The sequence below is a fragment of the Mesitornis unicolor genome, unplaced genomic scaffold (genome assembly GCF_000695765.1).
Source record: "Mesitornis unicolor isolate BGI_N332 unplaced genomic scaffold, ASM69576v1 scaffold4398, whole genome shotgun sequence".
NCBI lineage: Eukaryota > Metazoa > Chordata > Aves > Mesitornithiformes > Mesitornithidae > Mesitornis > Mesitornis unicolor.
Window position 1 is genome coordinate 1 of NW_010201022.1, and position 17,289 is coordinate 17,289.

General features: G+C 39.4%; 1 protein-coding gene across 1 annotated transcript in view; it reads left to right on the forward strand.

Annotated features, from left to right (window-relative positions):
- The first annotated feature begins 3,832 nt into the window (after positions 1-3,832).
- The window catches only part of CTNNAL1 (catenin (cadherin-associated protein), alpha-like 1), a 54,603-nt gene continuing 41,146 nt past the window's right edge, over positions 3,833-17,289 (forward strand). Inside the window, exons 1-3 of the mRNA XM_010189919.1 lie at positions 3,833-3,940; positions 5,271-5,424; positions 6,764-6,804. Coding sequence (XP_010188221.1) covers positions 3,833-3,940; positions 5,271-5,424; positions 6,764-6,804 — 303 coding nt within the window. The remainder of the gene's footprint in view (positions 3,941-5,270; positions 5,425-6,763; positions 6,805-17,289) is intronic.

The following is a 17,289-nucleotide window of genomic DNA, read 5'->3' on the forward strand; positions in this document are numbered from 1 at the left end:
CCCGGTGGTTTTCCGCATGGGAGCGTTCCCCCTTTTCTCACAGCTTGGTGCTTGGGAGAGCGGGCGGCTTCCAGGGAAATTGGCGAAGCTTTTGTGTTTTCGCGGTCCGGCCTGAGCGTTGCATTGATTGGAGCTCTTGCTGCACCCGAGGATAGTACCCGAATTTTAAGAAGTGAAATAATAGGCGAACTGTATCTTGGTGACCTCTTAATGTGTCCCGCACAGTGGTAATTGAGGTTTAAAAAAAACCCAACAGTTTTAAAGTGGTTTTCTAAGTAATTATATGCCAGCCACGTCGGTTTTTGTCGATTTTTAAAAACTTATTTAGTTACAAAATCGGCGTTTGATATGCCCAATATAATTTTTCTTTTTTGAAAAATAATGTATGAAAACATGTATGTTTCCTTCATACCATTTTTGTATTTTGGACGCTGATTTTTAAAGTTAGCAAGTCGAAACTTATCTGTGCATCTGCACAAAATCTTGAAACAATGTATCACAAGTATACAAAAAATAATAAATCCTAGTGAGGTCAGGTTTTGTGTTTGTATCGTCATAGCCATCTGGAAACAAACTGTTGTAAGGTTTGTTTTACATTTGTACAGCTGGGCTGCGGGGAAATGTTTGTGATGGGTAATTGCTGTTCTGTACTTACTTGTGGTAATTTGTCTTTTTCTGTTTTGAAGAAATCCCAGTCAGTTCAAAGAAGCCCATTGCAGGGATTAAACCACTTGTTTCAAGGCAAAGTAGAATAAAGTTCAATGAATTTTTCTATTCCTGAGACAATTGAGCAGTAAAATCTGGAAGCTTAAGAACGAACAGAAACCCCTTGAGTTGCAAAGGCTGAAGTTTATTGCATATGCTAAATTCTTACTTTTAACAGATATCTGTTACAATATGCACATTCTTAGTCCTCTGGAATACTTTTTAGGAGCAGAGTGGTCTTATTTCTCTGTGGATTCATTGCACATATAATATGCCATGACTGCGTCTTCCAGAAGTGCTAAGCATCTTTCACTTCCCTTGAATATAGTGTAAGGGGTCTGAGCATTTCCGAATGCTGAGAGCTTACTGTTTTCCTGGTAAAGCACTCCAAAGTTCAGGCGAGCTTGTTCCCTTGAAGTGTGAGCGTGGAGTGCAGTTCAAATTCAGCATGAAGTTGCTGACGGTGTTGGCAGTACCAACAGTTCCCAACGCTTGCCTGATAAAATGCCCCACTTGCTGTACTGGTTTATCAGTTTTGTCCATACTGTTTAATCTAGATGGTTCAGTAGAGATCTCACTGGCTGGGTTTGTTTGGACATTTACACAGAAAGAGCATATATAGTGTAATTAATCAGAAATTGTTTTTTCTGTTCTGCTAAGCCGTGTATCAGCAGTAATGCTCAGGACTTTGTTTTTCTGCTTGTTTGAAATATACTTGCAAAGGGGTTTGTTCTTGCTGTGAAGTTAACTTCACAGTTTATCTTTTTGTTAAAAGCTGAGAAGCGCTATGTGATACTTGTGTACTACTGAAAAAGAATAGTTGGAACGTTGCTGCTGCTTTTCACTACTTATTTTAAGCAGGGAGGAAACAAAGGTGCCCTGTCTGAGAAACTCACTTTTGAGTCTCTCTTGTGGAGCTAAATCTGTTTTCTTTAAATAGAAAAAACAAACTGTGTTGATTCTTATTTAATACCATGTACTGTATAGTACATCATCCTAATTGATGTAAATGTGTTTGAACGCTTGCTCTTAGTCAAGATATGTGAGGGTTGTTTTTGCTTTATAATTGCACTTTGCAGCCTGATTTTTCTTATAGACTATATAGTATCAGAGTATGTTTGCTGCCAGCAGTGGTATAAGATTCCTGTTTTCCTGGCAGGAGAGACTGCCCTTAAAGTCATTACTGGATATGTTTAGTAATGAATTTGTTTTTAAAAGTTACTATGTACAGAGTTGAACTAGGTCTTTGTTTTCTCTAGATCTGTTCAGACCCTGATGTGGCCCTTTACTAATAGTGCTACAAATGACAAAAGAAGACTGCAGATTTAAGCTGCAGTGTTAGGCATATTTTCACTGTCTACGTATCTGTACTGTGAAGAGAATCAGACTAGAGTATTGTGCAAAGCAGGTGGCATGCAGTGCAGAAAATACAGCTTTTGGAGTCAAACCCCACAATTTTCTTAAGAACAAATAGGATTCTCTTTTCCTGGATAGATGTCTTTAGTTCAGTGTTCCACATATAACTACTACAACGTTCTTTAAAATCTGGACATCTTCACTGCTGCCACCCATTTCCAGTCTAATTATGTTGGGTTTTACTTTTTTATGGGAAGTTTTTGGCAACGCAAGTCAGGAAGGGTGTTTAAAGTGGTCAGTGCTGACTCATTTAATAACAAGTCATTTAAACTGTTGAGGAAGGGCAAAGACGGGGGAGAAAGCACTTTCCAGGATGTGACTCCACCAGCGACTTCCTCAGCTGCCATTACGTACCTGTTTGCTAGTCCAGCAGCAGTTGGGTATCTTCACAGCTGTAAGAGTCTGTCTGTCTGGATCTGTTCTAAGGAAGATCTCTGAAACTGCAAAAATAGGTTTTTGTCAACCTTCACAATCGGGCACTTGGGAAAAATTCATGGAGAAGGAGCTTTGAGCTCTGTCTGCATGTGTTCCCAAAAGAACAAGGATAGTTTTCATACTTGAAGGTGACCTCTCCTCCAGCATCCTGAGTGTAGACCTGTGGGATTACAGCTCGCTGCTCAACCTTCAGAAAGCCCATTTTGCATAGGCACTTGGAGAATGATTGCATGCCTGCATGTTACTGAACATATTTTTTCCAACTTTCTTGTTATAGGAGATCCTTTCAGAGACTTCAGAATTGGCTTGACCTGTGTAGTCAAAATAAAAGCTTAAATAACTACAAAAACCCCATGATACCAATGTTTGTGAGTTTTGTTATTGTTAGTCTTAGATTCTGAATGAGCTAACAGTGATACATGCCTTGAGGTGAATGAAACAAACCTGTTCTTTATGATGGTATTGTTTCCTTGCTTTCTCTGAAGCTAGCTAAAATAATTCCTTTTTCAGTAAACGTTATAGAGTTATATAATGTTACATAATGTTCTGCCAGTGTTCTGTTTTACCACAAGGTTCTGGAGTTGTGTATTAGAGCCCCAAGAAGAACCAACAGCTGATGTTTTCCCATTTATGTGAAAAGCTCACTTATGTGGTTTTCAGACTGAAGGTATGACTTCAGAATAGCCATACTGGATCCAGCTAGAGGTCTGTATATAATCAGTGACCTTTTCTTTTTTTTTTTTATTAATTACCAGTGGTGTCCCTCAGGGACTGATAGGGGCCAATATTGTTTAACATCATTGTTAATGATCTGGAAGTTGGGATGATGGGCCAGCATCTTCAACAGGCATGTGAACTCCCCTGCAGTGAGTTGGGGAGCGTCTGATCCCCTGGTGGACAGAGCTGCTAGACGGAGGGACAGGCCAGATAGATGATCTGACAGGGAGTTTGAGAAGCCCAACAAAGGCAATAATACCAAGTCCTGCATCTGGGCCAGGATAACACCACACAGCAGTACAGGCTGGGGTCAGCTGCCCAGAGAGAATCTTTAAGGGGAAACACATGGGGGTTCCAGTAGACAAGAACTGAACAGGAGTCAGCTATGAGCCACCAATGTGCATCTGCTGCCCAGAAGGCCAACAGATCGAGGGAGGTGATTCTGCCCCTTTACTCTGCTCTGATGAGACCTCACCTGGAGAACTGTGTCCAGCTTTGGAGTTCCCAACTTAAAAAGGACATTGAAATGCTGGAGTGGGTCCAGAGGAGGGCCACGAAGATGATCCAAGGGCTGGAGTACCTCTCCTACGAATATAGGCTGAGAGAGTTGGGGTTGTTCAGCCTGGATAAGAGAAGGATCCGGAGGGACTTTAAAGTGACCTTTCAGGTACTGCTGTCCCTATAAGAAATCTAGGAAAGAACTATTCACAAGAGCATGTATCAACAGAACGAGGGGTAATGGTTTTAAACTAGAGCAGGGTAGATTTAGGTTGGATATTAAGAAAAAGTTCTTCAATATGAGGGTGATAGATCACTGGAACAGGTTGCCCAGAGAGGTGGTGGAGACCCCATCCCTGGAAATACTAAAGGTCAGGCTTGATAGGGCTCTGAGCAACCTGATCCAGTAACAGTGTCCATGCTCACTTCAGGGGGTTTGGACCAGATGATCTTTAAAGGTCCCTTCCAACCCAATACATTCTACAATTCTATGATTCTAAAAGTTAACTGAGGATCACCAACAAACTTTCATAGTTTTCTTACCTGCTTCTCTCTCCTCATTGTTTATGGTTATGTAGAATAATCCATGTCCCAGCATACATTTGTGTGAAACTCCATTGGTCATCTCCCTCTATGAAAGTAAGCAATCATTTACTTTCTGCTTTCATCTTCCTTCTTATCATTTTGTCTCTTAATTAGTTAAATATTCATACAAAGGGCCCTCTTTCAATTTTTTTTCAGAGACTTACTCGGTGTCCTTTGAAATTGAATTTGTTTCCTAGTTTTCTTTCAGCAGAGCACCTCCTTATCCATGAAATCTGGGTTCTCTCCAGAGAAATATGGTTGTTTTGTGAGGCAGGAATTCCTTCAACAAACACTATGTAGAGTCTTTGCCAGTACTTTGTATTTATTTGAGTGTCCACTACTTCTGTTCTTCCTAATTTTTTATATTGATTTGCCACGTACAAGTGTCAGGCAACCTCCATACCTCAACTGTCAGTCTAGTTTTAAGCAGGAAATTGCATGAGAAAGTTGATACAATCCATTGCATCTTTGAGTCCCCTGAAATCTTAGTGAATAACATAATGTTGGCGAGTTTTTCCGGTTCATTTTATCTAATATTTTCATAGCCTTTTCTGCAGTCACTTTGATTCTACACAGATTCTCCAAGTGAATCACATGGATGCATTCTGGAGTAGGGGTTGCTTCACTTTTGTAGCTGAGCACAGATAAGAATAGCTGCTCTGCTCTTATTTTTTGTCAAAGGGATGGGGCAAAGCTGCATTAAGGAAGTAACTGAGTATATCAGTCATAACTCCTGAAGAAATGGACTGTAACAGCTGATAAGTTACTGTATGTTTAGTGGAACTGATGTTATTCTCCATGGAACTGAACAAGCATGTTGTATCAAAGAGAGATTTAAGAGAAGTGTAAATCTGGAGACATGGAGTTCAGTATGCTGCCTTTCTGTTACACTGGTCTTTGAATTTTGTTTGTAGGGTGACAGTGTCTTTGGGAAAGTTGTTTTGTGGCTTGGAAGTCCTCAGATGACTGGAAACTACTGGGTTGCTCATGTTGTACCCAGTAGTAGTAGTAGAACTCTGAACAGCAACTCAGTTCAGTTCCTCAGTATGCTTGTAGATGTGGACCTTAGTATGTGTCCTTACTGAAGGGTATTTCCTCTGAATGTAGCAAAGGAGCTTCGTAAGACTAATTTCTTGGGAAATGTATGCATTTGTGGCACCAACACTGGCAAAAACTTATGTAAGAGTTTTGTATATGGTAAGTGACATACATGCACATGATACCTTTCAATGAGCATTCATTTCTTCTGAACTTAATAGCTGCAGAACTAGTATTCTTGGGAATTACTCAGTCATGGATTTGTCTTAATGGTTTTGGTTTTTTTTGTTGTTGGTTTTTTTGCAAACAGCTTTAAAGCAGAGAGTCCTCTATTAAGAGCACTGTTAGACTTCTAACTTGATATCACTAGCTTTTTATTCTTAGAAGTCTACAAAAACTTTGGGGGTGTGATGAAGGGGGAAGACCCAACACATTTTCCCTGTCTGTTTTTCCTCCTGTGCCAGTTTTGGCAGGGATAGAGTTAATTTTCTTCACAGTAACTAGTATGGGGCTATGTTTTGGATTTGTGCTGGAAACAGTGTTGATAATTCAGGGATGTTTTCTTTATTGCTGAGCAGTGCTTACACAGAGTCAAGGCCTTTTCTGCTTCTCACATGACCCCACCAGTGGGCTGGGGGTGCCCAAGAAGTTGAGAGGGGACACAGCTGGGACAGCTGACCCAGTGGGGACATCCCATATGATATGATGTCATGTTCAGTATATAAAGCTGGGAGAAGAAGGAAGGAGGGGACTCTGAACGGAGTGATGGTGTTTGTCAGTGATGCATGATGGAGCCCTGCTTTCCTGGAGATGGCCGGAGACCTGCCTGCTGGCAAGGAGGAGTGAGTGAATTCCTTGTTTTCATTTGCTTTGTCTCTTTATCTTAACCCACAGATTTTCTCACTTTCACCCTTCTTATTCTCTCCCCCATCCCACTGGGGTATGGAGGGTGAGTGAGCAGCTGCGTGAGGCTTAGTTACTGGCTGGGGTTAAACCACAACACCTCCACATCATGCATTAGTCTTGTATAGAAGCTGATGTTTGAATGTCTGTGGCCATAATACTATATCGCACTACAGGCTCATTACACACTTGCTTTTGAACTTGTGAATGAAATGTGTTTTTCTCCTTTAGAGTCTAAATAGAAGTATGTCATATATTCTCTGGACAACATTCATAAAATTAAGGAATATGTATAGTTTCATTCCTTTTCTGAACTCCAGTGTTGAGTCCAAGCTCTCATATCTTTCAGCTTATTTGCATTTCCCAAGCAGCTGATGCACTGAGAGATTTGTTCCAGCAAGTCCCTCTGCTGTCTTGTTTCACTAAGCATTTTTTGATACCTATAGGTCTTTTTTCCCACTTCTAGGGTGCTACAGGGTTCTTAACTTATTGACTGTTCTTGCTCCAGTATGGTGCCAGGGCTTGTGCTTTGCCCCTTATGGTTTTTTTTTTTTCTTTGGAGGATGGGAAAATTCCTTTTCGGAAAAAGTAGGGGGGGGGGAATCTGACCCCTTACAAGATGCTTCTTGGGTACTAGTCTGCATCCTTTAGTACTTTTAAAGTTCTGATAACTTGCAAGCTTTGAGAAGCTGTTTCTCCACTTTTCCAGGATTTTCTTCTTTGTGAATTAATTTGGTCTTCACTTTATACTTGAGACTTGGCACTACTGTTGAGTAATAAAATTATGAATTATGGCATAGAGGCTTGCATTGTAACTTGTACTGAGTGAAGCAAGCCTCCTGCTAAACTCTTTTTAGTTTACATCCTGTACTGCAGAGAAACTGTGCCGTGGATGCAGAGTCATACGCATTAACTGCTGCTGAATCTGGAAGCATATGATGTGCTGCTTGTGTACAGAGTTGCACCTCATTAGTTTCAATTAGTCACTATCACACTGACTCTTCTCCTCCCTTTGCTTCCATAGGTATTGTGGATTAAGTTGTGAGCTTGTGTTTTGTTTTACAAATCTTCCACGGGATACAAGTTATTTTTCTGGAAAATGAAGCTTCAGCAGCTCAACTGTTACTCAGCCTACGCTATGTACTCTGCGCCCCTGAAAGAGTGACCTGCATAAATCAGCCTTCGGAGTTTGTCATCTGGCTGTGGTTCATGTGGTTACTTCAGTCACAGTATCAGTTGTATCTCTGGGCTGATGTGGTTGCAGGTTTCCCTTTACTGAGGCTTCTTACTGTTTTCAATTGACAGCTATTTAGTAATTGAAGGTAGGCTGTTATGAAACAGTCAAAGGTAACTAGTTAACCAATTACAGTTGTGATTTTTAAGGTATGCTGAGGAGCACAAGAGTAGCTTAAATATTCTAAATAGGTAAATGAAGTTATTTTTGTTATGTTATGAAATCATGATGTTAACATCACCAATAATATTCTGCTTTACAAGAAAAATTACACTTGAACGTTATTACATGAGCAATAGCACTACCATGAAACCGCTGTGATTTCAGGGTGTTTTGTGGTTGTTTTTTTTCTGTGAACCCTTGGGTGGTGAAACTGGCTTTGAGTTAAGCTTGGCTCCTGCTTTATAATCTTCAGTACTTTAGTCTTTGATGTGATAAATGAGTCAGAGTAACATTTCAAGTAGCTGAAATAAGATGCTTCTTACTGACATAGCTGAAAATCAATTGCTCTCTTTTAGTGGAATCTTATCTTTCAAATTGATGAGATCTGATTAATGGATTCTCTATAGTTTAAACCGAATTTTTGTAGTTCTGCAGCAGAATAGGTATTAAGTTAAAACTGCCTCACAGTGATCTTGCACAAAAAGAGCTAAAGCAGCTTTCTTGCTTTTCAACATTGTTAACAGATGGTTTTAGACAGATTAGGTAGGGAAATCCCCAAAGGGTGAGTTATGAATTAATATGGGTTTCTGCATGGATTTATTTTATGTTTATGAAGTCATTGACAAAGAATAACTCTTGCTAGATAGAGCCTTAAATGATAATTTTTACTCATCAAGTTGTATTACATTCCATCAATAGCCTTGTCTAAAACTAATGGGGTAAATGAGTAGTGATAGAGACTCTAGTGCCAACTTGTAACTGTTAATCTACTCTAGATACTGAATGGGATGGTTTATTGGGTTTATACATAAAAGGAATTCCTGAATGGTAAGATAACTTAAACACAAGTTACAAAAATAATTTATGAGCAAATCCTAAGGCTCTTTCAGATGTATATGGAAAAATAAAAAATTATGTGATTGCTCTTGTCTTAGAGAAACATTTTTGTATCGACGTTTTGTGCTAAGCAGAATGAATATAAACATTTGTAACCGTACAAATCATGGATTTTCAAATGACAACAAAGTAAAATTATGCTGTAGTACTGTAATGTGGGGTTTTTTATTCACAGGTGTCAAAATTGCTTAGAATGGTAATATTGTCTAAAGTTGCATGTAGGAATGTTCCCTTCGCATTTTCAAAGATTCTGTATTGTGTCTCAATGCTGCATTTAAATATTCTTAAATGAGTTTTTGTTGCCCTTGAGCTCTTCAGGGAAGCAATCAGAAGATATAGAGGCTCTTTAACATAAACAAGATAAGGGTTTCTGGATAATATGAAGTTTTTGTTTTGTTTTGCACTCCCCTAGGTGCATAGTAGTTGCATTTGCATAGCCTTTTCCAGAGCACTGCTGTACTGCTCTATTAATCCCTAGGGCAAGTATGTGCTTTTCAAGATGAAATACCAGGTGTTGCTCTGAATTGAAATGGCACGTCAAAAAGCTGCTAAGGAAGTCTTCCCTAAAAAGGCTGGAGGAACTGTCCTGTCTGCAACATGCTGTGCAAGACAGCTTGAATGGCTGATATTTGTGCCAGTGACGTTGCCTGTTTATGGGATTTTTCCTGCATCTTCAGTAGCCAGTCCCAATTTGAAGAGAGAGAATTCTCAATTGTAGATGCTATTGCTGTGTTGTCCCTGTTACAACCTTTATTACAATGTCTGAATTTTCAGTTCCACAACAGTGGCTTTTTTTTTTTTTAATAAGCAGCTCAGAGCTGGCTCGGGCGTTGTTTGCGCAAGCAGTAGAAGGTTAGGTACATGAACAAAGGCAAGTTGAGGGGGAAAGCCACAATAATAATAATTTGCCATCCAGTCTCTGGTTTTGAGGTTACCTGATCATGTTAGTAAATTGAGTTATTTTTGCGACTTGCATTGCTCTGGTGCTGAAAACATGTCTGCATCTGTTTTGACCACATCTGAAAGTACATTTTAAACAATGAACTTCCCTCTGAATTGGTTTTGTTAACCTAGGCTTGCTCATGCCCAGGATTTCTAGGTGCAAAATGAAAAAGGGTAATAGCTTTGTTTCTGAAATTTACCCATTTAGGTTAGAAGATACTGAACTGGAGGGCAGCAGCAGGGGAGGAAAATGTACTGGCTTGTACATCCCTAAAACAAATTATTTGTTCCATTAGCTTATGTTCACTTTTTCTAGTGAAATAGTTGTGCGTTTCAGCAAACTTAAGACAGCAGTTGAGCTAGAAAGCCAATTTACAATGAAAAATGCAGTAAAGGTAATTTTTGGATGCATTTTATGATAGGTAAACGTGTGTTTTTCTGATGTTCAGTATACTTGTTGATGCATGTTTCATATCATAAGAGGTTAAACTGGACTTTCAATTTGAAAAACGATTTTTGCCAGATCATGTCAAGTTGCTCAAAGGTGCAAATTTCAGTCTGTAAACTTCCATACATCTTTCCAGAGAGACAAAGATGCTGGAACTTGAATTGTCTGAAAATTAAGATCTTTATAATCGCCACTCATTTTGATGGAAATTCTGAGGACACCTTTTGTGAGGAGGATAGAGCAGTCCTCTGACTGTGAAGGCCTGTGACAATCGGAGTGAACAAGGTCGCTTTGTTTGATCGGTAGTCAAGGTTCACTGAGCATTCTCCAGTGATCCTTCTCCTCCTCCTCTCTTCCACACATGGAAAATAGGAGGGCAGCAGGAGTGCAGGTCAGTGTTCATGTACTTTTCTGCTTCATATCTGCAGATCACTGGAGATCCTTGATTTTAAGGAGTCTGTGAAAAGTGAACATTAAAAAGCAAGCCTATTTCTCCTCTACAGTAGTGTTCCTTCAGTAATATTATTATGGTACTTCAAAACTCCACATTCGGTTTGAGAGTCCACAGATTGCAAAAACTAGTCAGCTGTGTTCATTCCTTCTTCTTGTTTCTCCAGAGTTTCTTTTCATAACAACTTGCAATTTGGAAATAGTTTAGTCTCACTGAACAAAAAATAAATTCTGAAGTGTCCAGAGTTTTCATTACTTTGAAAAAGCCCACAAATCCCCAAAGCCCCAGAAACCCACACTAGAGAAAATAAGTTGGTGTCATCAAAGTACTACATCTCAATTGAACAAGTTCATCTGTATCACATTTTGGATAGTCATTTTCTCTGTGATGTTTGAGTTTGGATCTTGAAATTTAATGGGCCCTTGGTTTTCTAGGAATGCATTCAGCACAAAGAAAGGGTATTCACTGCTGTAGTAAAGTCTTGCTGCGAGTTGCATCCTTTTGATCTCTTAACAATTCCAAGAATGTGAAAGAAGTACAATAGCTGTGGTGCTAATAAACTGAGGTGTGTATTTGGATTTGAAGTTGTGTATTCTGTCTTCCCTGGCAAACTTTACAAAGCAATCTGAAGTAGGTTTTGAAGCCTAGGTCTGAAGGAGGAGGTGAAGAGAACTCTTCTCACGTCTTTCTAATAATATTTCCTACCTGTTGAAGCTCTTGTCCTTGTGAGAAGTGCACATTTATATGTTGTGGTGTTTTGAAATGACATGTATGATTTGCAGTTAATAAAAAATCTGGTTATTACTGCAATATAGCTAGTGTCCCATTTGCTTGTTTTATTATGGTTTTTTTTGGGTACCTGTGTTTGGGTACTATAGGAGCTAAGATACTAGGTTAGATATAGCGGTGGCCTGATTTGATAGGGCTATTCTTGTGTTGCTTGTCAGCTTCTACTTGTCACTGCAGGTCCTGAATTGTACCTGCTTCCTTTCCAGAGGTGGTTTATCAGCTTGTTAGACACTACATGTGAAAAGATTGCCTGAGGCTCTTCTAAGCATGTTTGCATTTGCCCACAGATAGGCGAACCAGCTTACATGCTGTTAAAGTAGTTTATTTCATTTGCTTCCCTGAAGGCTTTTATGAAAGATGTGTACAAAAGCAATGAGAAGATGCTTATAAAAAAACTTCAGGTAAAGATACAACTACAACAAATACCACAAGTTTAACACAGCTTGGCAGTCTTGGACATGCAGTGTATTTGTACTGCCCTTCTAGACACAGTGCATAAGTAGTATGAGGAAAAATATGTATGGAGGGTAGCAGGATCATACCACTTCTTGGAAACTGTTCTTTACAGAAGTAGTAACTCAAAGTCCTGAGTGATGCATTGGGGTCTGTGCGATTTCTGCAAGAAGGGATTGGTTGCCCATTTTGAATAACCATGCGTAGCAGAAGCTGTCCTGGCTCAAGTGTCCATAAAGCAGAGGCAGCTGTCTCAAATAACATTTTCAGGATAAGAAGAACATGGATTCTTACAGTTAATTAGTACATTAGTGGTCAATGCAGTTGCATTTCATTTTGGTTAATCTTTTCCAGCCTTTGAAAACTTTCAAAGTGGGGTTTCTACAAAGTGAGATTTTCCTACAAATTGAAAACTAAGTAGGAAGATAAGGCTTTCCAATTCTAAGAATCTAAATATTAGTCAGACTTCTAAAAATATTTTAGTGCTTGAAATTGTAGAAAATGCTTAGTAAGACTTTCATTAATGCCTGGATAGACATCTAGTCTTAACAGACTTCTGATTTCTAGAACAGGTAAGCAGGTAGTCCCTGTTCATGTCTCAGGATCCCTGAGGCTCTTATCTTCTGTGATGAGAAGTCTGTGTGACAATTGTGCTTGTAGCTGTTGTGGACTGGATGTCAAATGCCAGCTGCTGCCCCTGTGCTCTCCCACATGTGTGGTTGTATTCTGTAGCAGATGTGGGTGTTGGAACAAGATGTGCTGCTGTCTGGCTGACTGCATCTGAGGATCTGCTTGTCTTTAGGTAGTAGACAAGACCTAAGTACCTACAGTACCTAAGATGTAATAGTAGAAGTTCCTCCCCTACCTCCAAACTCAAGATGATCTGATTAAAGTATAAGCAGTGTGAAAAAGGCCTCTTTGAGCAAGTTTTCTACATGTCATATCAAATGCAGCTCTGTTTACTTTACAGCACACTTCTATTGTAGGGGTTTGTAGCTTCTTTCCTCATATGTAGTGCTATTGCATTTTTCTTAGCAAAAGCTTTCCATTCCTGGTATTACTGTTTGGGTTTTTTTAATCAGAAAGGAATTTTCTACCTTTATGAAAGTAAGGGAAAGCAGAAAGCAGAAAATACACAAAATGGAAGAGGAGTTGTTACTCTAAGGATGCAACAGGACTATAGCTAATCTTCATTGCATACAGAAAACATCTTGAATATTTTTTCTAGCAGGCAAACAGATTAGTGTGAGGCAGTAACAAATACTGCTCTTCAGAGTCTAAATTGTCCTGTGTACAGTGTGGGTACCTGCCCAGGGAGGGATGTGGATAGAGTATCTTCCAACATGACTTCTCAGTTTAACTCCTGTGTTTGTAGCAGTGGCTGTAAATAGCTATATTTCCCCTCATTTGTATTTATAGTTGTCTAGAAATACTTCCTGAAACCCAGTCTCTTAACTGTCACTTAATTCTGTCATGCAAGACTTAATTGCACTGATAATAAATAGACATTAGAATATTTTTAGCTAAGCATGCTGTCATGATGCTTCCTGTGCATGAAGCTTATAACAACTTAAATGTCAGTATCTGTAGGCCCTCAAAAAGCTCTGTAAACAGCTGCTCAGAAACTGCTACAACTGACCTTGTTTCCTTAAATATGAAGTACAACTTGATACATTATGGCTATATATGTTAGTTTCAGTAAAGTACTTGGGAAAAGGCTGTTTTTCTGGGGCTGGTTGTAACAAATAACAAAAGATTATAACCATTCCTTGAGACTGCACACTCCTTAAACTGATTGTCTCAAGTCTCAGATAAGCATTCCATGGAAATAGTGTAAGAGCCCACATTAAACAGAGCATGAGTACCATCAAAAGGACCGTTTCCTTCCTAGGACCTGATCAGTAAATCCTTAAGTAAACAGCATGTAAAGTATTTCTCTTGTTCAAAGAGACTTGCAGGTAATCTTTTCAGGTGTTCACTCATGCCCAAACACCACAGATGTGACTGGGGGATACATGATCAGAATACAACAGATTAAATATCTGGGAGGTGTTAAGCTTAAGGGAGGCTTAGATAATGTTCTTGGAATCACAGAGGCTTCCTACTTTAAAACAAAACAAAACAATCCACAAAAAATAACCATCAAAAAAACAAACTGAGAAAAACACAGCAGTAGTAGTTCTGGTCTGGTTGCAACTGGATGGATTGCAAGAGAAAAAAGCAATTCTTAGTAATCTCAAGTATTGTTAAACACTGCAAGTTTTCACTGGTTTTGATAGGCACTTAGGGTATTTTGGGAGGAAGGTGGTTGGCTGTTGAGGAGAAAGTTCCTTGTTAGGTTTCTTGTGGGTCTTTGCATTTCTCCATTTAACTTGTCCAGTTTTTACATCTTTGTTTTAAATATTTTTTAAAAGTTGGGAACAAAAACTTTTCTTACTCTTTATTTTAGAAGCCTGGCTTATTGGCTCATTGCTTTAATGCTTATTGCTTTGTCTGTATCCTGAAGCAGATGGTATTGTGTGCCTCTCCTCAACACCCCTCCAATTGTCCTGTGTGAAGATTTTTTTTTTTTAAACTTTGATCTGAACTGCTTAAATAATCTTTGTGCTGCTTATTTGCATCACAGTTTCCTTCAGTTTGTCACTTAAGATACAAGTGAAATTCCTCACTTTGCTCATTTAAGATCTTGTTTGTTTTGGTTTTTTAACCTTGATTGTTAATTATAAGTTTGTCTTGTAAAGAATCTGAAAGTGTAATTGCTGTTACCTCTGCTTTTTCATTATTTTAAATGGAGGATATACCTAAGTTTACACCTGTCACACTTAACACTTCATGAAGGAAAGAGAAAGATACCTCTCAGAATTATACATTCTCCGTGTTTGCACAGCAATGTTTTCTGCATGTGGCAGGTTATGAGAAGCCCATCTGTATTGGCTGAACTTTCCTCTTGCTTTTGACATCATTAAGCATTTTACATTTGGTATATGTCTAACTGATGTTTCTGGAACCAAATATAGTCCTTTTTCCACTAGCTGTTCTGTATTTCATATCTTCCTCTGTCTCTTTCTTTTATCATAACTTACCTACTCCCTATTTCAGGAATGTTTGTAACTCACTTTTTTGTAACAAGCAGTACAGGCTGTCTTTGCTACATCTAATGTCATAACGTTGATCACACTTGGAATAGGTGCTGTATGAAGCTGTTTGTCTTGATATGTTTCTCACTTCTTGACCAGCTTCTGTTTTAGTTCTTTCACAATGTTTGTTTTTAACTGGCAATCCATATGGTTTTTGAGTTCTCTAGGGAAAAATGACAGAGCTCAACAAAGTGTCTTCCATTCTAATGTTAAGATAATTACTGTACTGGCCTTAAGTTAGCCAGTCTAAGAACTTATATTACCCAGCTAAGAGTTCATTTTTTCAGGAGGTATTTGCAAAGCCTTAGCTGCTGTGCATAACCACAGGTTTCCAAACTGAGCTTAATCTACATATACAAGCTATTCCAGTGGGTGTCCAGAGTAGATCATAGAATCATAGGATGGTTTGGGTTTGAAGGGTCCTTTAAAGACCATCTAGGCCAACCCCCCTGCCATGTCTTTCACTAGATTAGGTTGCCCAAAGCCATGTCCAACCTGGCCTTGAACAATTCCAGGGAGGGGGCATCCACAACTTCCCTGGGCAACCTGTGCCAGTGTCTCACCACCCTCACTGTAAAATATTTCATCCTTATATCCAGTCTAAATCTACCCTCTTTCAGTTCAAAGCATTGTCCCTTGTCTTGTCACTACAGACTTTAGTCTACAAAATCTTTATTTATCTTTTTTTTAAAAACTCCCTTTATATACTGAAAGGATGCAGTCAGGTCTCCCTGGAGCTTTCTCTTCTCCAAGCTGAGCAAGCCCGCCTCTCTCAGCCTTTCTTCACAGGAAAGGTGCTCCAGCTCTCTGATCATCTGTGTGGCCCTTCTCTGAACCCACTACAACAGGTCCATGTATTTCCTGTACTCACCAGAGCAGTGTAGAGGGGCAGAATCGCAGCCCTTGACCCGCTGGCTGTGCTTCTTTCTGTGCAGCCTGGCTGCCTTTCTGGGCTGCAAGAGCACATTCCCAGCTCATATTAATTTTTCATGCACCAATATCCCCAAGTCCTTTTCTGCAGAGCTGTTCTCAACCTATTTGTCCTCCAGTCTGCACCTATACTGAAGGTTGTCCCGACCCAAGTGCAGGACCTTGCATTTGGCCTTGCTGAACTTCATGACGTGCAGGTGACACTGCTGAGGTCTCAAGGTTAGATGTCACTGGAAATGGACCAGAAGGTGGTGAAGAAGTGATAAAATTGTAAACTTCACGCATGCCTCAGTAAAAGTGTTTCTGGAAATGTTTTATAAGACTTTATTAAAGAACCTTAAACTTACATCTTTGTGATTTGTATCATTTGCCTACTTCTTCCATAGCATACAGAATTAACATGCTGTTGATGATTTTTAAGAGACCATGGGGGGTTCCTTTCACTCTGCAGTGTTAGTTGCGTGTGCATATTTTTTCAGGGTTATGCAGAATGTGTTTAAAAGTTCAAGTGGTATAAAATGCTGTGTGAAGTAAACTTGCAGCCAGGACATCCATCCAACTTGTATTCTGTTTGTCTTAGGCCAGTATTATTCTGTATATATTTGAGAAGTCAGTAACTATATGAATGTAATATTAGCCCTTTGCTTGCATAGCATTAGGTCGTTGTTTGCTTCAAAATCAGTTGAGGAAACAAAGTTGTGACCATCTATCAAGTTCATTTTCTTCAGCATTTGGTCTAATGCTTTTTGTAGGCTTGCTGCCTGTGACTCGTCAAGAATTCACCAGCTGGGATTGTTGGATTACCTGCTGTCAGGTATTTGATAGTTTGGTGTACCTGAAGCATCTACAATGTAAGAATTCAGGAGAACTGCATATTGTGGCTGTTTCTAATATCTACTTGATATTAATCTGAATTTCCACTGAAGTGATGGTAGTTCTCTAGAATGAACCTGAAGGTGAGCAGATGTTTGTTTAGTTTACTCTTTACTAGGACTCTGTTTTCATACTAAGATGGTATTTTCACTGGATGGGCATCAGAGGTTCAGTAGGCTTCAGAGTCTGGCGAACCAGGGGACTCTGACAGGGACAGATGAAGTATTGTCATTTTCCATTGCAAGGAGTTTAATACTGCAAACTTGATTAAACCAGCTCCTGGCATTCAAAACACAGTAAGGTGTTAACAAACACCACTCTTTCATTCCCCAGGAATCAGACTCCATGATACCTGAAGCATAAGCTTCGATCATTGATCAAATTATGAAGCAGAGTAGTTCCTGTTCTGCTTCCTGCTCTTGGACCCAGTGTGAGCATTACAAGTACAGCTTCTATGCTTTTGTGTACCATAGGCTTGACTGGTAGGAGAATGTATTAGTGAATGGTGATTTATGTTTCTTTGAGGAACAGACAAACATCTGTGATTAAGCTGATACAGCTGAGGTGTTCAAACACTTAAGTAATTCATGTAATTCTGCAATTCTCTCAGCAGACATCTCTGAGACCCTGGAGATACGGCTTAGGTGCAGTTCTGTGGGCATTTTAAACCACCCTC